Below are 26,218 nucleotides of genomic sequence, written 5' to 3'. Positions count from 1 at the left end.
CTAAGAAATGAAAGGGACAGGCCTTCGCAGAACAACAATTAGGCAGCTTTGACAGCTGAGTAATGGCTTCAGCTCTTCCTCTCTGTAATCCACCACGCTCACCCCGTTCACCTCCACCAATCTAAAATGGAAACAGATGGACACACAAGGCCTGAGAACTGTGGTAACTGAATCACTGAGTAACAGTTTAACATTATTAAACCTGCAGCAGCAACAGAGTAATTTAGCACTGCCAATGGCCCCCTGAGAAACATGAATCGTTGCACAGTGCGCAAATGATTTATAGAAACTTCCTTTGAAGCAAGTGCAAGAACAAAGTCATGGAAAGGGATTAAACAATCTTAATTCCCAAATGATTGTGAGGAAAAAAGCGTTCATATCATTTTAGCTTGTATTTTCTAGACCCATGGGGCAATGGCAAAGGCAAATTCCCTGAAAGGAATAAAAAACGTTTTCTTTTTAATTCCATCAAATAAAGCGAAACGGTCAAGCTGCTGGTAGGTTTTATTCCATAAAACATACAAGAAAGAAGGGGTTATGTAAAGCCTTACATAATATCCTTGCACTTGGTACTGTATGTGTAGTACTCTATAGTACATTGTTCTTATTTCATCGGTTCATACACTTTTTGATCAGAATCACGTTCTGTATTAAAAGGGTTTCCTGTTATGCTGTCCTCTGCTGATTGTTACCATGGTAGCCATTACAAAGGAAAATAACCACTCAGGAGGAAGCACTGATTATTTTTTATCCATGTGCGATTATTGCTCTTTGAGTTCTTCCAGGATTGTTAAAGATTTAAGGTGGTAGGTTGTAACTCCAAATATTTAAATGTCATCCTTAGAAGGCCCTGTATTACCTGTCATTCATGCAGAGTTTGGAATTTCCAACATCTACAACCACAAGTCCGCTCCCTTCTTTTAGCTGTACTCTGAAGCCATAAGTGCCAGCGGTCGCTGTCTCCTGAATAGCTAACAGCACTGCTGGGGGCTGATGGGATAGCAGCTGGCCCAACGTACAGCTCGTCCTGTTGTCCCTGGCCTGTAACCAAACCATGGAAATGCAGGACAAGGTGTAATGAAGCAGAAACAGAGCAGTCTACTCAAACATACCTCCTCCTGCCATGAAATTATTTTCACCTCAGTGAAATAATCTTATTCTCAAGTAATTACAGATGCTTGATTTGAATAGGGTTCTCTAATTTTTCAGTTGCTGTGCGTTTAATGGAATATATTCATGCCCTTAATTGATTCTTTTTCAAGTAAAAGGAAGCACGGCATTGCTAATGCCCCTGGTGGCATATTAATGTTGTGGGCCCATCAGATTCAGCATTTCTTTGTTTACTTGAAATGACTGTTTGTCATAAACCAGAAACCTTCTACAGCTCTTCTCTTCAAAGAAGAGGTCATTTGAAACTTTTGAAACTTCAGGCAAGAGCAAATTAACTGTGGTTTTGAACAAATTAACTGTGGTCTGGAATCAAGCACTTCGCGTTCAGTTGGCATTGTCTGTCAGTTAGTGTCGCGGGTGATGTTTTTCTAAGTCTGTCCTCAGTCTCCAGAATGATATGTGCTGAAATATTAACAACCACATTCTTAGAGCATTGGTATGAAAGCCACTGTTTCGCAGTCTTTTGAACCTACAGTAGGAGCAAGCTGATGCTTTCATGCAGTGGGTCAAATTGTAACGGTGAAATGCAAACAAGCCTTTGCTTTCTCTACATAAAATGTAGTCATCTGTGCAAAAGATGTGTACAGCACTACCTAGCTCATGTTGAAAAATCACTTGTTTCATGAATAATTCGGAAACACAAACGGCGAGATTGAACATATGGTAGTGGGAGAGATAAGAACTCTTGTTTCTCAAAGAATACCACTTAAGCTGGGGTGCTTAAAATCTTCCAAATACTTAGGTCCAGAATTCCAGTGATTTTTTTTTTCCTCCAAAGCTGTGTGAACGCCTCCAAGCTATCACCATTTCTCCACATAGGTCACTGGGAAGGCTCCATTGAAACATAAAAGCTGGACCTGCTTTAGATCTCCATGAAAATAACTCTTTAAAAACACCAGTAATGCATATCACCTTCGTCTGAATTCCTTCCGATTATGAGTGTGCCTCTCTTGAAAGTCTATCTTAACTGAATGGTTAAGTTATTTATTCAAGGAGGCCATTGCTGGGGTGAATAGGAGCAGAATTCATAATCAATTCAAGCAGTTTAATTTTCAATTCACATTGATTTGATTGAACTGCAATTTTTTGTTTCACAATTAAAGCACAACAGATGTTGTTTTAGTGAGTGGCATGTAAGAAGAATCTGTGTGCCACATGAAATATTGTTATCCATAAGCAGAATTGTTCAATATTTACTGTATGGGAAAATATTTAAGACTGATTGGATCTTTTCATTGATGCTAAGCAAACATAATTTTTTATCCATCCTTCCATCAATCTGATATTAGAAAGCCAGTTATTTGTGATGTGAAGTGTTGCAATCAGGACACATTTTTGTTTTAGTTTCATAAATTGGTTTTATTATTGTATGTTGAGTGCAGTAGTAAGATGTACATCTGTTGCTCATATTAGTTAATGTAAAATGGATCCCTTTTGTCTAAGCAGGGCTGTCTTCAAGTAATATCTGCCTATAGGCAGGAATGCACACAGATATTTACCTGTCTTTATGTGATCTATGTCAAAATCAAAAATGCCTCAAATGCACATGTGCCATAGAGGCAGATCTGCCTTAAGGAAAAATGTGGTGGTATATTTGCAGGTTATCAATCTGACTCCTTATCATTATAAAGAACTTAACTAATAACTAAGTAGGAAAAGGTCAAATGAATATACTGTTTATATAAAGGTAAAGATTCCATGCATGGAAAAAAATAATTTGCAAAAATACAGCAGGCAAAAAATAAAATAATCACAAATAAAAAGAGGGGGAAAATCCCCCAGTTTAATTTAAGTAGCTTGCAGCTGAGATTTATGAGTCAAATGGCTCAGTTAAGCTTATTTCCTCAGTATGTTTTTTTCTTAAAGACTGTTTTATTAACGCTCTGACAGATCACAAAGACTAAGATTATGATTAAACATTTCCTTGTTGTCCTCAATCAAAAGCTGGTAGCACCACCGAAAAAGAAAATAAACGAGTGTCAGCTCTTTATTAGAAAGAAGATGAATGTCTGGCAAGGTTAGGCTGATCAGAATTATTTCTCAGGCTTTTTCTACTGTCTGACCTGTACGTTAACCTTGATTAGGTCACATGATAAATATTAACATTTGACTTTTCCCACAAACTTGGCACCTAAAAGGAGCTCAGGAGCTCGGCTGTGACACACGGATTTCAAAGCAAACTGCAAGTGTTCTTTGATAGCACCCCATACTTCTTCTGTGAGAGGATGAAAGTACTGAGTAAAATTCAGTGGGTGAGAAAGAATTTGATTTTGTGAAGAAATCTGGTTCAGGTCAGATTTTGTTTCTAGTGCAAACAGAAACGTCCGTTATTTTTTCATTAATTTTGCACAGAGAAAACAAAAGCGTTCTGATTTAAGATGATGTTAAAACATTAAGTTGACTTAAAAATATTCTTTCGCATAGTATATATAGTATATATAGTAATAGTATAGGTAATCATCTGTGCAGGTTTTCATCTGCACATTGAACTACAGTACATGATAATGTGTTTCTATTTCAAATTGATGAAAACTCTGAAGCAAGCAACCAAATAAATCTGTTAGTGGAGGTATTGAAGTGATAAAGATAAGACATATACAATAGAGCTATGTTAGCTAGAAAGATATGCATATTCGAAGATTTGTTTGTTTATATTTTATTCTTTCAATCATGGTATACATGCAGTTTACCCAAGGTTTATTTAAATAGTATATTCAACCTTGTATTATGAGAAAGGCAAAGAAATTAGGACTGTGTGTGGCTTTTTGGAAGAAAGTCAGTTTTGTTCATTAAAGCTCACACATTAACATTAAAAGGTCACATATATCCCCATTATGCTTAGGAAATACATCACTTGATAGCTGAGTGCAGCCTCAGGCCTGAACAGGAACTACAGTACCAACACGTATTGATTGAGCGCAATAAAAATTTACCTTGACTTTGCACATTTGATGTGCTGACTTCAAACGAGCCATCTGCTGATTCAGAAATATTATGTTGATCTCTTCCATAAAGATTTGGCAATCGAGTTTCATCTTGTCAAAAAGGTGCACTTCAACGGGGCTTCAACAAAAGACCAGAAGCACAGTGTGATAAATCATTTCCAGTGTCCACCTACTGTTTTAACCAAGACCTTCATAGAGAGGGTAAAAAGCAATTAAACTTAAAATGTCAAAAACCCTCTTATTTCTATTTTTTTTTTCAAATAAATCTTTCGTAACTCCCTGAAAGAATGCACAGTCATTATGTTGTCAGCACCCTGATCAGGTAATAATATTATAAATTGACCTTCAAACTGCTACCAGCAAAAGAGATAATAACACTATCAGCTAAAAACACTAAAGCGACATGATGTAAAGCCACTTTAGTAATTGCATTACATAACAGTGTGTAATGGAGAAATCAGGGTGCACCTTTTCAGGCCCATTTGCAGCTAAATCTTGGATGTAAAAAAATAAAGCGACCATTTAAAAAGAGTTCACTGTAAAAAATAAGACGTGCATTTTAAACTTTTGTGATAGCCAATGTGGTTCGTGTGATTAAGCTGATTAATCTTTATCAGATATATTATGTTTCCTAATTTCCTGAATGCATTATAATTAATATATTTCTACCCTAAAAGTATCGTTATCTGTTGTAAAAAGGTGTGACAAAACAAAAATCAGGAAACTGTGACAGAACAAGGCACTGTGGGTGAATTGTATGAGTCTGAAGGAATTTCTTTCCAGGAAACGTCCTGTTGTGTTATCTCACTGAGAAATCTAGGTGCTTATTATTCAAGGGTCACAAAGATATAGCCAGGATATAATTTTTCAAAATCTGCTGACTCCTTCTATTTGTGTTCTCGGTTGATAAGGCAGGTACTGAACTTTCGTATTTCTGCCTCTGCCTGTTCAGAGTGAAGATGTGCCCATGGGACTCAATGGTCCCAGTCAGGGCTGCTTCATAAAATTACTCAGACATCAGAGTACATCTGATCCTTGGGACTTTGGTGGTATGACATAGATTTATTCATACTGTACAATCGGGGGAAGAATTTAAATTTATTCCTGGCGTTTCTCACAATTAAATGTTTAATTAAATGATTAATGTAATGTACGTCATTACGTTTGTATGGACTTGCACTTTCTGATTGTGGGTTATTCTGTAATTACATGGGAACTAAAAAAATAAAGCAAATTTTTACATTAAACAAGATTAAACAGAACTTTCATTATCTATATAACTGTAGGCTAAGAGCCTTTTTTAGATTTTTTTGAGTCAAGTCTCGTTAACTGTTTTCTGTTATCCTTTCAACTAATAAACACATGGGTTTGTAAAAAACTGCTTTAAAAAAACTTAATACTGACATACTGTTTTGCCAGATGTAGAGATCACAACTGTTGTACATTCAACTAATATATGACTAAGTCTAAGCACAGTATGCTGACAATGCTCAATAGCAAGATAAGGCTTGCTATGTAAGCTTAATGAGGCTTATAATGTCTTCATACAAATTTTATGTCTAAATGCAGTAGTTTCTAATTTCTTTGTACTGTAAATGTGCCTTGAGGACAATTATTTGAATTTTCGCTGCCAATGGAATACTCAGCAAAAACAAGCATGAGCACAGCCTGGATTCAAACCTATAATGTCAAGGTTTCACTTAAGTACATTCTTGATAGTGATCCACAGTTATTTGTTTTTCTAGGTATTATTACATTTCTTTGGGAACTGGAATTGTTCTGAACATATTTACCCACTTGTGTGTGCCCTGAGGCTACTCAGCCTTTGTCGCAAAGTCCCGACAAGCAGCTCCTTTTCTGCGAGTTTCCGTTCTGTCTGTCGAAGCCCCACTACAGTGTCACTGAGGCACATTCCTTCCACATCAGCCTCAGCATCCGTGTCTCGGAGTTCCGAACAGAAAGAAGCCAGACTCTGGTGAAGTCCTTGAACCTAAGCAAAAGAGAAATGCCAAGCATGTCTGAGGAATGAAAATAAAACCAAGTGACACCTCTGTACAATAATTGTGGATGGCAGCAGAACTGAGGCATGTTAACCAAACTACAGATTACCAAACCAAATGGTTGCACACTAATTTAGATATTGATACTGTATTTAATGGTATATTGTATTATGAAATTGTTAAAAGGACAATAAGCTGAGCTGAAAATACTAAGAATCAGTGCATATACATTTACAATACATATGTGTATGCAATGCTGTATTGATACTAAATTGAAGCTAAGGTAATGGAACAATGGGCATTTAGTTAATATTCACTTTGGTATTACTGAAGACTGTAGAAATTCTGTTTGGGTTTTGAGTATACCAGTGCACCTGATAAATGACTTTCTGAAGTCTGTCCACTTGCTGGCTTAAATCTCTTCTCTTGTCTTCCTTGTTTTTGAGATCCATCTGCTGGTTTTGATTGCAGACAGAGTGGAAAGGATCAGCCTGTTCTCTGTTTTCTACTTTCGGGCTGATCTCTTCTGACCCACAGCATTTCATCAGCGTATTGTCCTATATGAGAATACAGAGATCATTAAGTTACAGTCTTCCTTTGAATTAAATAATCATTCAGTCTGTCAAATTGTCTGCATGTACAGTAGCAATAATAAAAAGTACATATCTTTCCTATTAGAGCAACATCCTATATAATTTTCTTTAGATAATTATTAAAAGGAGAACAACTAAGTGTCAATTTTGACATTTCCTAATTGATCATCTCAGGTTTTTATGAATGCTTTGATGAAGGTTTGGATACCAAAATGCTGATAAATAAAAACAACAACAACAACAAATATTTTTATATATTAAATATAGTTTCTACATATTAAATCTAACTGATATTAACATCCATCCATTTTCTAACCCCTTCCTCCAATTCAGGGTCACAGGGGAGCCAGACAGGGCCGTATTCTGGTGTTCGTGGGCCTGAGGCACTTTCACTCCGAAATTAGCAAAAAGAGGGGTAAACGCCAATTAAATTACGTCGATTGACACGATGCACTTTAAACTATTCTAATGCTAAACCACGTGATTGATGGAGCGAGTCGAGCGACCATCACTTCGGTACTTCTAGTTTCTAGAACAGCCGCTAGACAAGCGTATGATTATTGATTTGGAGCACTGAGAGTCGATCTCAAGCGTGTTGTTTCGGCTCGTTTTTCGTGAAGCACTAGCGTTTCCCTCCTTCGTAGGCCCTAAAAAGTTCGTAGGCCCTAATGGGAAATCCGGCACTGGAGCTGGAGCCTATATCAGCAAGCAGAAGGTGCAAGGCAGGGTATGCCCTGGACAGGGCACCAGTCCACCCCAGGACACACACAAGCAAGTACCCACTCACACCAGGGCCAATGTTCCCAGAAGCCAATTAACCTACCAGTATGTCTCTGAGCTGTGGGAGAAAACTGGAGCACCTGAAGAAAATCCACACCAACTCGGGGAACACACACAGTAAAAACGCCACACAGATAGCACCACTGGGCCAGAGTTAAACCCAGACCCCTAGAGCTGCAAGGCAGCAATGCTAACCACTGTGCCACCGTGCTGCCTTTGCTATTAACACATCTTCTATATGTGTGGATTCAGCTTGCATAGAAAGAAATTCACACTAGCCAGGTACCAAAATAACACAATCATGTATGACGAACAAATTCGAACAAAAGCTAATGTGGACTGTGGAATAACACAGTATAAACATGTCCTCTTAAATATTATAGGAAAAATGGAAAGTGAAGAGATTGCATGTGAAGATCCAGTTCCAGAAAATCAAATAGGGATAATTGGAGGTACTGAAAGGAATCCATGTTTAGTTTGGATGCAACTCCTATTTGTTTCATTGTTGGTGGTCTGTGATAGTCAAGCTACATTATTACACAGTACTTCAATCAGCAAGGCTTAAAATGAATCCCAAAGCTGCATAAACTGTAAACCAATCTCAAACCTCGGAATCTGTCATTCTTTGTTTTTGTTTACCCACAGTATTTTTGTCAGCATGTTGCATGCTTGATGGTTGCAACTACTCAAGGTTTTGTCACTTCTTCGTTAGGGCTGTGGTTCAAATCTGGGCATTCACTAGGATATTTTTCATGTATTTGTGATTTATGTATTCTTTGCATGTTTTCCACTGCACACAGAGTGAGAGGTACTGGGAGTAACATTACAATCCACCACACTACAGGAAAACAAGCTGTCCTTATACACAAAAGGGTCAGACCCAAGTGCAAGTTGAGAATTGTGTGTTTTTCTCCTCATGTACCACCACATATACAGTAAATGCACTAACACTCTGTACTTATAGAGGTCACTGTAATCATGCTTCCCATCCACTACAATGTGAAAAGTTCAAAAAGGGGACCTTCTTTGCTCTAGATTCCAAAATCAATAAGGTCTTTATAGTATTATAATCAGTTTTTAATATCCCTTCAAACACCATTTAGAATGTTAGAAATTGTTCTCAGTCTTGGTCCTAAGGGACCTCTGTTTCTGCTAGTTTTTGTTCCAACAAAGCCATTAATCGCCTGTACTAACTATAACTTTATGCAGTCTCTCATCAACTCTCATTAATAGGTGACCAATTTATGGTGACCAGACAGAGGTTGGTATGAAAATGTATCAGACAATCCCACACTGAGTTTTTTCTTCTGTTTGTCCAACTGGTCACATTTCAGCATAGACTCTTGAATGAAATTCACTAATTAGTGCAGGGCTGATACCAGTTATGAATCACTCCTAGGTTTTTGAGAGCTGAAAGCAAATTTAAATTAGGCCTCAGAAAATGAAATCATTTAACCTGTGTATAATAACTTGCCTGGAGCAAAAACCTGATAACAAAGGACTTCCCCAGGACCAGAACTAAGAATCCCTGCTGTAAGGATAATTAAAACGAAGAGTAGCTTGCCGAGCACTTTCCCTGAAATCCTGTTTATTTGTATTCTAGGCATCATTGCCAGTAGCAATGATGAATGGAGAAAAATGTCTTTTGCCCATCAGGAAAGATGAACGCCTTTTGAGGAAATCAGTTACCACATTTTTCCACTAACCATGATTGAAGCATGAATGCTGCAGTTACTGTACAGGTAGTGAATCTCTGTTTAAATACAGGGATTTTTTTTTTTACTCCACAGTACCAAACTGTATGTTGAATAAAAAAGTGATAATAATAAAACACGTAAACACGGAGCATCCATCATTGGTCCTGAAATTGAAAGCAAAACAAAAAGCAGGGAATATAAAATGTCTATTAACATTTTATTTAACATAACCTACAGTGTCTATCTGCAGTGCTAAAATGTCCTTACAGAGCACAATAATTGGAAATCCCCATAGAATAGTGTGTCTCACTTTTTGAGTTGCCACCATCCATTAATCTTTTTTTTAATCACTTCATTCAATCCAGGGTCGCCGGGGAGCTTGAGCCTGTCTCGGCAAGCAACAGGCGCAAGGCAGGGTGCTCCCTGGATAGGACGGTAGTCTATCGCAAGGCAGACAGACACAAACACAGACACACACTCACACCAGGGCCAGTTTTCCTGGAAGCCAATTAATCTATGAATGTCTTTAGATTGTGGGAGGAAACGCCGGCAAACACATACTGCACAAACTCCAAGTAGAAAGCACCCTAGGTCTGGAATGAACCCAGAGGCTGCAGGCCGCAGAGCCCCAGGGCAAGAAGCAATGTTAACCACTGTGCCTCCACCCCACATGCTTCCGCTGTTCTTCACAACAGACATTAAACAGACTTCTAATTCCACTTTATCAGCTAACTAGCTAAGTAGTGGTAGTGAAACAGATGTAATATCTTACAAGAAACATCTTTTAGGTTTATGGTGTCAGTTAAGGGCATGCAGTCGTTATAAATTATGGAAATTAATATTAAGTTTATTCATTTAAATGGTACCTTTTTACACAAGAGCAGCTCCAAATGCGTCGTTTCTGGATCTATCAAGTCACCAACCTGCCTGTCAGGTGGAAACTCATTAAGGACGCCTTTATAAAAAAATAAAGGTGCTTGTTACTCCAATAAACTGTATCAATTAATCATTAAAAGTTAAGAACAGCAATAAAAACAAATAAGTAAGGACGAAATATCAGGATAATCATTAGGCACTTAAATACATACTGTAAGCGGAGTGATTAAACGTTTTAAGGTTACTGTTTTTATATTGTTTGATAACAAGCTGACAAAAACTAACTACTGTACAATAAAGAACATCTACAACAAATAGAAAAACCCCACATCTCTTCCACCCTCACTAAGCACAGCAATCCCACCCCATACTCCATGTATGTGGATCATTAAAAGTCAGCCGAAAATAAAAACCAGTATAAAGAAAACAGATAAGAAAAAAGGAGACTTAGAAAAAAAACAAAAACAACAAAATCACAGCAGACATTTTGTAAGTCTTAGTACAAGCTCCCAGTCTGGACCAAAAGTGTGGTTTCCAGTCTCTAGTCAGGCCATAGAAAGTTTCGGAAACAAATCATCCAAAAAGAAAAGGACCCTATCGCTTTTTTTGTTTTCTGGATCCAATTTCTGGATAAACCTGTCAGGAATACACAGTGTGATTAACTCAGCTACAGTATATATTACATTTATGTACATGTTCAGTTCTGTAAATATTTACCTTCCTTGCTTTTTCCTGTCAAAGTATTTAGGCTGAAAAGATCTTTATTTTCAGCCACCCCCAGCATCTTCAGGCAAGTCCCAATTACTTTTCCAACCGTTATTTCCTTAGGGAATCTGAGATGAACTTTCTGCTCAAGTGCTGAAATAGATAGTTTTGCCTTGCTAAGTAGATTACTAATGTACTGCACAATGCCCATCACAAATATGATTTCATCAGCCTTTTTGCCAAGAGGATAGTCTCACTTTTTGCTTTTTTTCCCGACTAAATTAATTTTAAAGGCTACTTAAAAAATCCTTACTAATAGTAAAATAAGAGTATTTAATTTTATAACTATTCTGGCTTTTTAAAAAAAATCTATACACAAAATGAAAGCAAATATGAAAACGTTTAGCATATTGCCAATACTGTATGCTAAGTAAAACCACCTTTAACCACTGGTCAATCTACTGTACTCTAGTAGGCTACAGGTGTTCCAATGGGCATCATTCAATAGTAAGACGTTTTTACCTTTTATAGTGAATTCCAACAGGTGAGAATCCTTCTGTATATTGCTATTTAGTCCCTTTTCTCCTCTTTGACTAAAGAATATTAAAAACACATAGATTCAAAAATAATTATATATTAAAATATATTTCAATAAATAATGTCAAATGTGTGAAACTAGTGTGTAATAATTGGTTCTTCAGTTGATTACATTGTATTGACTTAAAGGTATAGTCGGGAAATAGCCCAGCAACAATTGTAACTCCATAGTTTTTTAATGACCATTTGGCCAATTATTTTCTCAGCAGTTTGTTGACATAGTTCAGGTGGGGAGCTGCGTCAGCATGCGTAGGCTGCAAAGGAACAAGTAATAGGTTTATTCCATGCTGAAAAAAAGAAGAAAGAGAACACAACGTTTTGGCCGTGGAGCCTTCTTCAGGTGTGAAGACATACTTCAGGTGTGTTGACATACTGACTTAGCAGTGCTTCAGTTCAGACATAATTTTTTTTTCCATGAATTCCACTGAAAGTCATCAGTTTTCGATATCCACTTGTGTGAAATTCACATCAGTTATAGTTAAAATCATATTAATACTTTCACTGTACATGTTTACACTTGAATTGTGCCCCACCTCATTCTCATGCTTCTTGAACAAAAGGGTGAGATCAACATAAATAATGCCCTCGGCTGGGCTGAGCTCTTGTTTACTTGTGAATCCAAATTATTTATTTAATGTTCTAACTCACCTGAACTGAAACTGGCAAGGGATGGCTTTCGCACTGTCCGAAAACTGCAGAGACTTTGCCTTGCTTAGATTAACTAATGCGGCTGTGAATTTTTCAACATTGTATGAGCCTATAGTCTCTACAAAACAGGCAATACATAGGCAAAGGGTTACTGAAAAGAACAGGTTGAAAAATATACATGGATCGTCAATGCATAGTTCAATTGTGTTTTAGGGAGAGTACATTTAGGAAGTTAACACAGAAACAGTTATCCTAGTCTTGTCTTTCATGCAGTTAAAAAAAAAATCTGCCATCATCTGTGTGGCAGCTCATGCAGCATAATATGCATATGTAGTCATCAGCTTTCTTCCTGTGACAAAAAAAAACAACACAATGCAATTGAAGTGCAGGATGGCATTAAGCAGTTTGCTTTTAGGTATAAGTATGCAGAATTAAATACATGGAATTCTTGGCATACAGTGAGGAATTGTTTTTAGAAAATCCTGTTACTGTTTATAAATCTGGTACTATCTAAATTCTTTATGGCAAATGAAACTTTTGATTGCCCTAGAGCTGAGACAGAAGTCAACAACATAATTTCCTTTCTACCCAGTAGTGTATCCAGTTCCTGGGTGGTTGTATCCGGAGGATGAAGCTCACGGTACACAGCTGAGAGCAAACACTCTCTGTCCTCTGGGGTGGACACATGTAGAAGATCAAGGATCTCCAAATCAATAGAAGCAATGTGGGACCCTCGTAGATTAGCTCCTGTACAAATGTGAAAGCACAGCAACAGCAACATTTAAACACTAAATGAAATACTACACACAATACGTAAGGGTGAATGATGGTCTTGTGCTATACATTTACTTCTGCAACTCAGAGATTTTTTTATTTCTTCATAAACATACATAAAGTATGCAGACTGATTTCTCTTTTTTCAATAAGACATGTTGAAGGCTTTTTATAAAAAGCCCCCTTTTCTCCTCATACCAATAATATTTGTTTTACTCCAAGGGGATGATCTGATGCCATGTGAATAACTTATGGATTACCTACAGCTTACAATACCAAGAATAGCAAGGAACAAATAATCAAAATTTTGGTCACGCAAAGCTTTCTTCACCATCTGCAAAGAGCACTTCTAGGCTGTCAAAAAATACAAAAAAAATCATAAGGATGACTTGACATTTTAACTTCATTCCCACAAAGTCAGTTATGGGAGAAATCTACTCAGTGGTTTTAAGTAACAACAGCTGGAAAATATGAAGGGAATAAGCGTAGTTGCCAATTTTGTACTTAGAGATGAGAGGCCAGTGTGACTAGATGAAGAGGCAGTTTCCTTTCCGGGCTTTTCTGTTCATTTACAGTTCGACAACACAATGATTGTAATACTAATACTTTTAAAGTAAGTATCACCATACAGTATGAAACATCAGATTTGTGTTCAATGTGTCTTCAAGCACACTGTTTTGCATCAGAATCTGGAAAACTGACCAGGAAAACTGTCAGGAAAACTTACAAAAAGTGGCAAATTTTATGTAGACAAATATACAGTACACCAAAATAAGCAATGAATGAGTTTCTTCTTCATGAAAGATGCACTCTCAAAGGTTTCCATGTAGCTGAATAACTGTATATTACTTTAACATGTACAGTATTATAAAGACATCACTATGCAAACAAATTCTATATGGTTGTGAAAAATCTAAGAATTTCCCATGGTTGTTGTTTGAAATTTGGTTATTAATGGCAGTCTAACTGTAGTGCCAAGTATTTTATATAAATACAAAAAGAGATTGGTCTCGTAACAGCACAGAGCTTGCATGTTGAAAGGAGAATGAATAAAAAGCGTTAAGACCATAAGTCAGTTTTGCATACATAAAATTTGTTTGGAGGAAAGCTGATGTTCTGATGTGTACTAGCCTCTAGTCAAAAAATGAGCAAGCTGTAACTGGTTAAATCTAATGAATAAAAGAAGGCAGTTTATGCAGACTTCAATGGTTTGTTCTGGTATTGTAAATTAAGTCAACAACAAAAAAAATGGGTCTAAAGTCACGTGTAGTTTTGACACAGTGTGTTAAAAAAAGGGGTTGGTGAGAGTTTCGAGACGTCACTTGGTACATTACCTCTGATAAAGGGAATGTATTTCTGCAGCCCAAGCTTGGTAAACCACCAGCAGGTCTCCTCTGTGTCAAGTTCCCCCAGTGCCTTGGCTTTCTTCCCAGGAGAACAAAGCTTCACAAGCACACAGAGTGAGATAAATACATACTGTAGGTACTGAAAACAAATACAGCCTATTGACAGCTTCCTCTTACAAGAGAATTATATGAAGGTCATGGTGAGGTGGGTTATTATTACTATTATTCATACTTGTCAGATTATAAAGGTTGTCAGAATACCACTATGTAACCGGACAAATAAAAAGGTTAAAAGATAAAAAAACACTCCATATACCTGACTTAAAGCCCCTTAATTTCCCACATGGAAATCTAAGCTGCATGATTATTATAACTTTATAAATAATTTATTTGTTTATAAAGATAATTTATCAATAACCTCTAGTAAATTAAAATAAAAAAAAACATTATAATCATGATATATCATGATATGTATGTAAAAGAAGTATTTTTATAAACTTAGATTAACTCACTCTCCAGTACAAAGTAGTATTTATTTGGACAATATACTGTCTTAGTAACATATTACAATTACTTATTTACAATTAGCTATCGAATTACTACATTATTATGTACACGGCAACATATTTGATATCCAGTTTGGAGAAAAAAAAATCTCTTGTAAACATTCTTGCAGATGTTACTGAGTCAGTAATGGTTTATTACATATGCTAGAAAATATTATGTCAAGTCTATTCAAATTGGTCCGAATATTTATTATGTGTCAATGGTCTCTGAAGTTCAAGTGTACTTAACAGGGGATCTTTTTGAGTGGTTTTACTAGTTAATCTTACCTGTCCAGAATAAATTCCATCCTGATCTTTTGCCTGAGGAATGTACGATGCTATAAAAAACAAAACAGTGTTCTGGATTTGTTACATTTCTTGCATTATTTGAAAGGATAGTTTAACTGTGTACAATGTTTTGTTTGTCATTTTACCATACCGGAGATACTGATCTTGAAACTCAGTGTTGAAATGATATGTTATTGCTCCATAGTGTTCCAGTGCACTAGAGAGAAGGTTAAGAGCCCATCTGATCTGGATAGATCAATAACAGTAAAAGAAATACAAAGTCACAGATACAGTATGTGCAATTGCAAATACATGTTACAACTTCACTGGGCCTTACGGGCACAGCCTGGCTGAGAACAGCCAATAAAACTTCACCAGCATGTGCTTTGGAGGTGGGATGAAGCCAGGACACCAGGCAATACACACAGGTACATGTCAAAGGCAGGAATCAAACCTGGCACTCTGAAGCTGGAAGGCAGCATGATTTATACCAGACTCCACACCACCCTAGTGTATACACAAATAACAGTTGCTAGCATCTGTAAAAACTGTATCCTAGGAAAAATAAAACATACAAGATAAACACACAAATAAAGCAAAACTGCTTAGTCTGTTGTGCCTGCTTAAAAGTGCAGGTTAAAAAGGCAAGACATGAAACAATACTAACGCTCACTGTGATCAGAATTGGCTCACTGTCAGATCTCCGCTAGGTGATGCTAGGGAGGGGTAACAGGAGAAAGGGAACATGACACTTTTGTCTGGACTCCGGATCCCTGTGCCAGCCACAGCCAGGCAGGATGCAGCTGTGAGGACCCACCAAGTCTCTTACAGAGCCTTGTTAACTGCTGGAGCGCAGGAGAGGCAGGGGCAGACACAAAGGTCATTAATAAATGGGGTGTCGGAAATTAAAAACAGATTTGGCCTATATGGGAGATCCTGGCAACAGCATTGCTAGCACAGGAGCATCTGGCTACAACTCAGCTTAAAGGAGCCAAGCATTACAATAGGGGAAGTAATATGTGCTACACCCAAGGAACAGCCCAGCTTGTTCTTCTGTGAACTAGTGCCACTCAGATGCAATTAGGACAGCTAGCATAACAGTTACTGGACAATAACACAACAATTACAGCTGCAGAGTTTTTTTTTCTGTAACAGAATACACAGAAATGGGAAAAAAGGTAAATTTCCCACAGCACCTTCCTAACAAGCCCCTAGCCTTGACCCATCACCTTTTAACAACAATAAAATGCCTTCACTCCACCCCTCCGCCCAGGGGCTCCCTTCCTGAAATGAGCCAGTCAGTAACAACGTCCCAAGACTGTTCACCAAAAATGGGAATGTTGATTTTCTCTAAGAAAGCCTTTAAATGATCTGGACACAAGTCAGATCTGAGCTCATGTCGTTTACAAGCACTAGCCTACAATCCTACCAACTGCTCTGTATCTCCACAAGATTCCAGGAGGAGACAGTGCCATATTATTGCAGTATCTCTCCAAGAAGCAAGGAGAGGCCCCTGAAAATTCAGAATGCCAATGTTATTTGTTCTGATACATATCTGCTGCTTAAATGAGAACACCAAGAGGCAAGATACCGAAGTTACTTTTCATAGTTCTTACCCACAGTTACCCGTCGTTGTCGTGGCGATCCTTCCTCTTCTGGCCTGGACTCTCTACCTTTTCTAAGCATCTCAAAAGTCTGACTTCTTGACACAACATCTCCCAAACTGCACGTTCTAGCTGCTGGTTTCTAAAGAAAACCATAGTATGCAAAGATGGGTTAGGGTTTTGAACAGTTTTCAACAGCACTACAGTATTACAGCATCAATAATGGCTTTATAAACTGATATTTTATATGTACTGTATACAGTATATGCATTAGGAAAAAGTAATAAATGTCCCTATACCCTTCTTGCTTTTTATAACAGTGACTTTAATCCAAACCAGACTCTTTCCAAATATTTATGCTGATCTGTATTGCTATCTCTTGAGATATGATTTCTAACATATCACTAGGCCAAATTTTGATTAGAAAATGTAAAAATAAAGTTTTTGGTAAACAGAGGTTTCTATTTAAAAAATTTCAAATTGGAAAAAAAGTTGAGCACAGGCAGGCAGTAAAGCACACAGTTGTGTGGCTGGAGCCCTTACTCCACCAAGGAAAATGCTTGTCTTACTCGTAGGCAAAACAAAGGGTCCATCTTAGTGCTGAGGGGAAGCAGTCTCAGCTCGGCCTTCAGTAACTCGTGGGTCTTTGGGTCTTTGCTGTTCAAGTCATCTGCAGAAAAAATGTATAATAATATGAACAGATCATTTCCTATACATGTACCACAGGGAACTCTAATGGGAAATGTGTTCCCTTTGCTCTGGAGCATTTAGTGCTGCAGGCTGGGTGCCCTGCAGATTCCTACTGAATTATGATACTGTCTGCTTAAATCCCTCAGACCCTTCTGAGATAAACTTCAGGCTTGCATATTTTTATTCGTATAGAAACAATTAAATGGAGCAGGAGCAGAATGTCAGAATCGGGAAGCTTGGGTTTTCAGATTTCAAATGTAACACAAAAGATAAAGTAATTGAAATGATTGAAAAAGCAAACAAAAAACATCATTTAAAAAACTCAACAACTTATTTGGCTCAGTTTAGAGAAAAAGCCCCACGAGGAAGAAAGCATGTTTAGCCAGGGAAAAAAATCACACAATTGCATTATATTAATGTCAATACCTTTTTGAGGCCTACACCATAACCCACAAAACACACTGTTCTCTCTTGGGACCAAAGCCATCAATTACACTGCCTTTTCTCATATTCTGTTGCTCGGTCACTAAGCCATGACTACCCTTACACTGCAGATATCGTAGGTGACACATGAGGATCACTGACTTGCACATTAGCCTTTTGATAGTGGCACAACATTTGACAAAGCATTTTTCCCATGGAGAACGGAATCAAATATTCATACAGAAAACAAAACAAAGGGGATTAACAACATGTTAAATGCGATATAATTTTTAAAGCCAAAAACAAACACAAATAATACTGTCATAGGCTGGGCATCTCTCATTGAACTTTTTTATATTTAGCAATTTGTGTAACTCCAATAGCTAGCATATTAGTATATATAAGATATACTTAGATAAATATTAGTTTATTTATCTTAGAATTCTCATTTTTACTAATAAAAACATTATACAAAAACCTTTTTAATCTTTAAATAATGTACAATTTAAGCCTTTAAGTTGGAGAATTAGAATGAAAGACGATAAAATTTGACACAGAACTAATTATGTTTTATATTACTTTTATAACACAAAATTGTTACCATACTGATTTTTGGTGTATAATGTGTCAGGGACTTTATTTCTAGAACTTGCTAGAAAAACGAGTTTTAAAATTAAATACACCTTCAATAAAATACAATTAAATACAATTTTGAGACAAGATACTTAAATAGTCTTTTTAAGCTTTCCTCCAAGCCAGCTATTTTTTCAACAGTTTTCTGTGAAACAAGCAAAAAAAATAAAAGACCTTTTGACGTGTTTGTAAAACTGTATTGGGTATCATATACCAAACACATGGTTTGCATTTTGAAGCTGATTTCTAAAAAGCACTGTTTGACATCATGAGGAATTTACATTACACAGATAAGAAGTATAATTGGTTTAACTTGTCAGCTGTGGAATTTTGTATACTCTTTAGAGAAAGCAGACTCATTCACTGCATGTGCATGTGATGTCCTCCAATGAAACTGTGGGGGTTTGTTAAGTGCTATTCTAAATAGCACTAATAAAGCCAAAGCTTTAGCTGATCAGTACTAAAACTCCTTTTCATGACACTCAGTATTTCATTCACATAAAAAACAATTCACGTATATTTTGTGTCCTGCTTTTACCATTTTTAAACTTGCTTTGATTAGGACTAATTTTTTGAAGACGTTCAAACTTCACCTGAGTTATCCAGTGCATCTAAATGGATTTCCAAATTCACAATATTCATGTAATCAACATATTAATCACAATGAAATTTTAACAAGGAAATTGTAGCATTTCTTAATCATTCATTATTTTGGTCACTTACTGTACAATCTGACAAAGAATTATTTCATTGGAAGTGTTGAGGCAGCATTTATCCATCCATTTTAATTTGTCACCTTTTATCTGTTTAACAGCTTTAAAGCGTAGCTCAATGTGAGGATGTGAGCAATGGAAGAAATTCATCACTCTGTCAATGCATGTACAGTATATTTTTAGAAAAAGGAAGTGATATAATGAGTATTCTTACAGGCCTGCTTTTTGGGCACTCTGTAATAGAGCTCCCTGGATGATGGTGAACTTCACCTCTATATTCACCATACTGTATTCTATAATGGATAGAGGAAGCTTCGAGCCCATCACTCAGGTTTTATAAGGTTCTTTAGACCCCTCCAGCTGCAGGACCTCTGTTGACTTTGCTGCCAGCCACTGTCTGCAAGGGTTCGGGTACACCTATCCCCACTGGAGAGATTGGTGTGATGGACAGGTCTATCTCTGGAAGGAAACACTAGGTTGTCTTCACAGCCCTCCATGAAAAGAAATGTGATCTCAGGAGGTTATGGGTTGCTCTCAGCTGGTCTCTGGTTACAGCCAAAAACTGGCATAGATTAAGCCACTTCAGCCCCGTTCTTTTCAGACAAAGAAGAACAGACCAGGGTGACATGGTAGGATCCATTTGGACGGATTTGGCATACTAGCTCAGCAAAGGTCAGTCAGCAAAGGTCACACGGAACTTCCCTATTGGTGGTGACTGCATTCCTATTCAGGGAGCCATGGTTGTTAAGAGAAGACAGCCTTTAATTAGGAGGTACCGTAGACACTTTTCAGCACACAACACGGACATTGTTGTTTCAGGGTAATGCCTGGTTGCTTCATTACATCTAGCATTTGAGTTTGATTCATAACAGTATTTGAGTTTTACAATGGTCTTGTTTTACACTTATTGCATTTGGGAATTTACTAAGGATCACCAGAGCCTGCAACCCTTTCTCCTAATTCTTTAACGCAAATTCCTCTATTTCATTCCCCCACTCCTAGTTTTTAGAAATGTCTACATCACGGGCTGAAGGCTGCAATACAGAACAGTAATTGTGATGTGCCAGTGAATTTCCTGAACAGTCCAGTGCATCTACTGTACTTAGGAGACAGGGTCAGGTTTTCTTTCCTCTCCCAAGGCTTTGCTGCTGCAGACGATAGTCATTCCACTGAAACTGAACTGGCATCAAGCCCCTTTGCTCTCCAAAGGCTGTTTTCATTAGGTTATTTTATAACAGGTTTTGTAATGATAAGAGCATAAAGTTCATCATTTATGTATGTAGGAACAAGTAAAGGTTAATTCTACACTGAAAAGTAAAAAGAAAAAGTACAGAGAAGAAACACAATGCTTCAACTGCAGAGGCCTTTTCAGATGTTTATACGGTGTATTATTGATGTACAGTAAGTGAAACACCTGTGTTTGTTCCATACCTGGATTTGCTCTCCATGCACGTTTCTAAACATAATGTGCAGGAGAGCAGCTCAAGCTTAAAGCTAAGTTGTGACATAATAACACAAAAGAAAGGAGGACATGGTGTGGAGTCTTGAAGCTGTGGTCCTTTAAAAACTGGACCACAGTGTTCTGACTTCTGTAGGCTTCTCCCAATAACTTGTGACCCCGAAATGACATGGAGTAATGTCATTGGACTGTTAATGCATGTGCATAGTGAGACTGTTCAGCACACAACACTGGCATTGTTAAAATGTAAACATTGTAAAAATGTAAAAATTGTAACGTGATGTTTTGTTACTGTTGTTTGATTTTGTTTGTGGGGACATCTCACACTTGCAAACTGCGCTCAAACGTCTTCAAAAATGTTGATTAACTGAACCTAAAGTATAAATTAAAATTAAAAATAAACTAAATAATTATCCTTTTAACAAATTAAAAACACAAAACTAAAAATATATCTGTTGATTGTCTTGTCTGGATATTTTATCTTCTGCATAAGCACTATCTTGCTTTTTTTCAAATACTTTTATTTATTTAAACTTTCAAAAAATCCTTTAACATGAAACCTAATCTTTAACAGTAGCAAAAATTCACCTTGATCTTTAACAGCATAATCTGTTATCACAAGCACTATTTTATTAGTTTTCATGTTAAAATATCACATTTTAAAGGTCTGCAGAATGTAAGAACCCCTTTCTAGAAGTATGTTAGTTTAAATAAATTTCTGCAATTAGGAAAAAAATAAACTAGTGTCCTAGTACTGGATTGTGTTATTTTCTATTGCTTAATACACTTACTATTTCTGTAACAACTGTAAACACAGTATTTACTGATACTTGACCAACTTAATTTTTTTTCCCACTTCTCAAAAATTGAAAGAATTAATCAAATTAAGTGTTTGAGGCCTCTTGATGCCTATTAGTCATAAACATTAATATAAAAATAAGTTTATCATAAAAGCGTTTTTGGTAGTCATCAAAACTTTTCTGTTTATTTTTTACAGCAAGACTCTTGGTCAGGAATTTTCCCAAACAGATCCGGGGGTTTGGCACTTAAACATGGGCCACAGGAATCCTAGAGTTGGCGATCAGTAATGTTGCTTTGCATTAAGAGGTTTATAGCAAACATGAGGAGACAGAGTATGATGGTAGTTTCCGTGTAGTCTATGCAAACTTTATTTTCCATTGGTGAGGAAAACTAGTGTAATGGAGAGAAAAGCTAGCTAAGACCTATTTACAATTCCACCGAAAATGGGGGGACTGAGTTTTCCTTTTGGCAGGGATGCCAGACAGTGACAGATCTCAATTACATTTGTGCCAGTGTTTGTTTTCATTATTGAATGAACTTAAAGTCATTGGTGGTCTGTACAGTATTTTTTCTTATTATGATTAGAGATGATATAGAGAATTCTTAGACTATAAGTGGAAACAACAATCGGTTTTTTTGGACCAAGACTCAGTGAGCATATTATTCATTAACCTTTGTGCATTGTTTGGAATGTAGCCTCATTTAAAGGCAGTTTTGTGAGATTGATTTTCATGGATAATATTCCCAAGATGGTAATCAAACTTCAGCAAAATGTGAAATGCCTAAGACAAGTCTACAGAACAATACAATTTATTCTGTTTCTATGGCAGCATATGAAAAGGAAAAGTTAAATGGCAGTCTGTACAACAAAAAGCATGTTTAATGCCCTCATTTCAAATTATCTCAACGGTACCTTAATTATATACTGAAAATGTCATTTTCACAGTGGGTGCTATGATTCATATACTGTAATGCCCTATCAGAAGACTCACATATAAAGAGAAGAGAAACCTGTTCATTTAATGTGACAATTGCAATGTCAAACGTGCACATACAAATTCAAAAGAGCTAGAAATTAGTTCGAGGGAACAGACAGAGAAAGGCTGGGAAGGGAAGGAAGAAAAAGAAAGCTGACTTCATTCTGCGAAATAATTTATTTGGCTGTTATTTCATTTTCCTATTAATAGCCCCATTTCTTTATACCCCCTTCTCATGAAAGACAAAAAGTGAGCCCAACTGTGAGATTCTATCTCCTTTTTAAAGCTAGCTTTTCATGTGGAGGATGAATAGAGACTGCATAGCTAGTGCATTTGGGACCTGAATTTGATTCCTGGGAATGGTGCATTCAGTGGCACTAGGGGATTTGAAGCACAATGACCAGAAAGGGAGTCAAATGCCATCACACAGGTTGATTATACAGACCAGCTATTACATGACATACATCTGAGCTCTATGTCCCACATGTCGAGGAGGTGACTTACTCTAAGTTTCTGTCCTGTTTTCATAGTTTAATCTAAATAGCAGTGCCTGTCTGCTAACTAAAAACAAACCAAAAAGTATTTTTTTTTCTTTGCTTCATTTTTCTTAAATATGTTTGGTTTTTGGGTGAATAAAGGGGCTTTTAAGAACTGGCTGGCTGCCTTTGAGCCTAAAGCTATGGTACCTGATACTGCAGTTTTGCTTCTCAGCCTCCCAGCCTATCTCTGTGAACAGCAGGGCATAAATTCACTCGCCAAACAATAGTGAACATCAAGAGATAGAAGCAGAGTCTGCGCTTTTGAAAAAGTCCTGACTGACAGCTCTAGTGAGATCAAAGGGCTTTGAAATTTGCCAAGTATTTATAATTAAAATGCTAATAGTGGTTGATACCAGACTTGAAGTTCTGCAGGTGAGAGAGCAGTGATACACCTCTTTTTTTTGTGTATGAAAACCATGGGTATTTGTCGGCTTCAACTTTCATGTCTTGTTAGGTTACACTAGCAATTTGATAGCCAGGAGAATGAGTCTGAAATAAATATAATGACATAATGACAACAAATTAAGTTGCTGTCCATATTGGAAAAAATAAAGCATCTTAGTGCTAGGGTCTCTTCTTCCACAAATGAAAAATACTGTACAACGAAATCTTGTCTCAGCAGTGACCATAACTTTGGGGAGACTGTGCTCAGACTTAGTCAAAGGAGAGATTAAAGCCTTCTGAAAAACCACAGAAGTTGTTTGAATCATAAATTACTATTAACTTTTGTCCTCTTATAATTTTGGAATACTGATTCTTAAACCAGCTCAGCTTTATCATCACGATTTTGGTATCACTACGTCTGAAAGATGAGAACCAAGCTGTAATAAAGCATACTCCATGAAAGCCACCTGCTGCTTTTATTTTATTCACTATAAAAAAATAAAGCTAAATAAAGTTATTTTTAAATGATGTCTAATTCAGAAGCCATAATGTTGTGTTTCTATTATTGTTATGTGCTAGGTATGAAGTGTTCAGCATGCAGATGTTCTATGGCAGGGTTAACAAGAGGTTTTACAATCTTCTGCTTTTAGCAACTTGGATGGAGTCAGCATGTAGCAATCTAACCAATCAGAATATAATATAACAATGATCACAAGGCATTCTAGCAAACCAGAAGTGAGAAAGAGTATTTAAATAGATACACATCCAAGAAGAAGAGAGGAAGACGGGAGTAGTACGAACATTTCAGTATTTCATAAGAACATAAGAAGAAACGCTGCAAATGAGAGGGAGCCATTTAGATCATCCAGCTCATTTGGTTGCTAGCTGCCAATAAATCTGATGATATAATTCTGCTATTTATTCAAAGAAGTCAGTTTATCAGATTCAATTTCAAGATGTGGTGCTGTGCACCACTTGAAATTTAATCTATTTTGTGATGTGAATCAGAGATTTCACAAGTTACTGTGTACATTTGACTTTTAATGTGGTTTGAAATGCACTCATCAATGCTGATTCTTTCTAACCCCAAAATATGAAAATAGGGTTGCAGTTCCCCTTTAAGAAGCTGGACACTGCATTACACGTAATGTACTGTATCTTCACCACTTCAATTGTCCATTAACAGACATAGGCCAATAAGATACAGTATCTGACTACTGGTGCTCAAATAACTTACTTGAAAGTTAGGAAAAGGATCTGAATTTTTCACATTTGTGAAAATATTTCATTTTTCTTAAAAACATTAATATGTTTTGTGTGCATTCTTGTATACAATCAATTGTTGCCTTTTTAATCATCAGTCTGGTTTCAGCTTGTCTGCAGAGGATTATTTATTTTTTGAAAAATCTGTTACTTTTCACAGATAAAAAGATTTGTCTCCTTTCCAGTATATGTACTGTATGGTTTTAACCAAATATTTATAATTAGGAGTGCAGATATTTGACTGTGTATTGACTGAGGCCTGAAACCTGATCCAACTGAACAAAGCAGTTACTAAATAGTAGTTTTTCTGTGATGTTTGTTTCATTTTGGTTAATAAATAGTTTTTTTTTAACTACAGACGGTTTTCTTTGCCAAATAGTTCACAAAAAAAGAAAAGAAACCACTTGGCATCACTCAGAATTCCTGAAGATTGGAAGTGTTTTAGTTTTTAAATTATTGATAATTTGCTTCTACATAAACTAGTGACAGAGCTGAGTATTTGAGTATCTGCCAAACCAAAATGCCAGAATTCTTCAGCCACTTTGCTGCAGATCTGCTTGTGTGTTTAGGATCACTGTCTTGCTGCATGACCCACTTTCGGCTCAGATTCAGCTGATGAATGGATGGCCTGACGTGCTCCCCCAGAATATGCTGATATAACACCAAAGTCATAGTTCCATCAGTGACAAGTTGTCCGCGTTGTGAGGCATCAAAGTAGCCCAAAACCACAATACTCCCACCACCCCACTTGGTGGTTAGGATGATATCTTTTGTTGGAAGGCATTTTGGGCTGACCAAGTCGAAGTGCAGAACCAAACCCCATTGAAATATTATAGCAGGACCTAAAGCCAAATGTTCATGCAAGTAAACCCTCAAACGACACTGAATAACCAGAGGAAGTGTGTAACAAGCTACGAAGCCATATTGTTGAAGACAATATCTTTATTTCTTTCAAGTAACATCTGGATGAGATCCTTAGAACAACTACCAAACAGGCTAGACAGACTGAACGGCCTTGAACGGTTATAAACGTTCTTATGCTCTCATGACTTGAAACAGTTCTAGAAAAAATGGGCAAAAATTCCTTGAACCAGATGCTAGTTACAGGACAGTTACAGTAAAATCATTTTGTTGATTAAATAATCTAAATACATCTAATGTCTTTGTGTGTTACTTCAGTCAGATAATCTTTTGTCTAAAAAATACAAGAATATGAACAAACTTAGAGGTTCACTGAATTTTCCTTAGCGTTGTAGAGTACAGAAATTGCATCTACAGTATGTCATTTTTAATAATAATGGTTAATAATACAAAGAATTATACTATAATCAAGGGTAATCAATAAGTTTTGCTAAATTGGCATCTAGTGAAGATGCAACATTTGCTAATTGATATATTAATGGCATATATTTAGTTGTAAGATAAGCACAAGAAATGCAAAACACTACTCATACTGCAATACTATGTACTGTAAGATCTATTTAAGTACTTTATGATATGTGTGATAATGTATGGCAAGGTTAGAAGGAAATGTTTGAATGTAGTAGATGCCTTTATACAATCCTACTACATTACAAAACAACTTACCAAGATTCTGTTCTGTGAACTGGAGCAAATTTATTCCGGCATTGAAGCTTCCTGGAATAAATGGTGATAAAAGCAAACAATAAAACACAGGTTGCTTGAATTTGTTTCTGTTTTTGTTGATAGTAAAGTAAAGAAATGCAATAGTCATAAAGATCAAATTGTATATAAACAGAAAGTTAGC

At 36.7% G+C, this 26,218-nt stretch overlaps 1 protein-coding gene across 1 annotated transcript; it reads right to left on the bottom strand.

Moving 5' to 3' along the window:
• LOC148820007 (uncharacterized) lies at positions 1-26,185 on the bottom strand. Its single transcript, XM_088934187.1, has 15 exons — positions 26,038-26,185; positions 17,138-17,238; positions 16,581-16,710; positions 14,965-15,014; positions 14,120-14,228; positions 12,600-12,758; positions 12,012-12,129; positions 11,289-11,359; positions 10,779-10,919; positions 10,052-10,140; positions 6,490-6,672; positions 5,909-6,105; positions 4,104-4,233; positions 860-1,041; positions 1-121 (listed from the first exon to the last, which is right to left on the bottom strand). The coding sequence occupies exons 1-15, from the start codon at positions 26,183-26,185 to the stop codon at positions 1-3; spliced, it is 1,929 nt and encodes a 642-aa protein (XP_088790313.1).
• Between the last annotated feature and the right edge of the window lie 33 nt (positions 26,186-26,218).

Source organism: Atractosteus spatula, chromosome 15 (assembly GCF_055471065.1).
Source record: "Atractosteus spatula isolate fAtrSpa1 chromosome 15, fAtrSpa1.hap1, whole genome shotgun sequence".
NCBI classification, from domain to species: domain Eukaryota; kingdom Metazoa; phylum Chordata; class Actinopteri; order Semionotiformes; family Lepisosteidae; genus Atractosteus; species Atractosteus spatula.
Note: the sequence above shows the minus strand (reverse complement) of the source record. Positions and strands in the feature narration are given on the sequence as shown.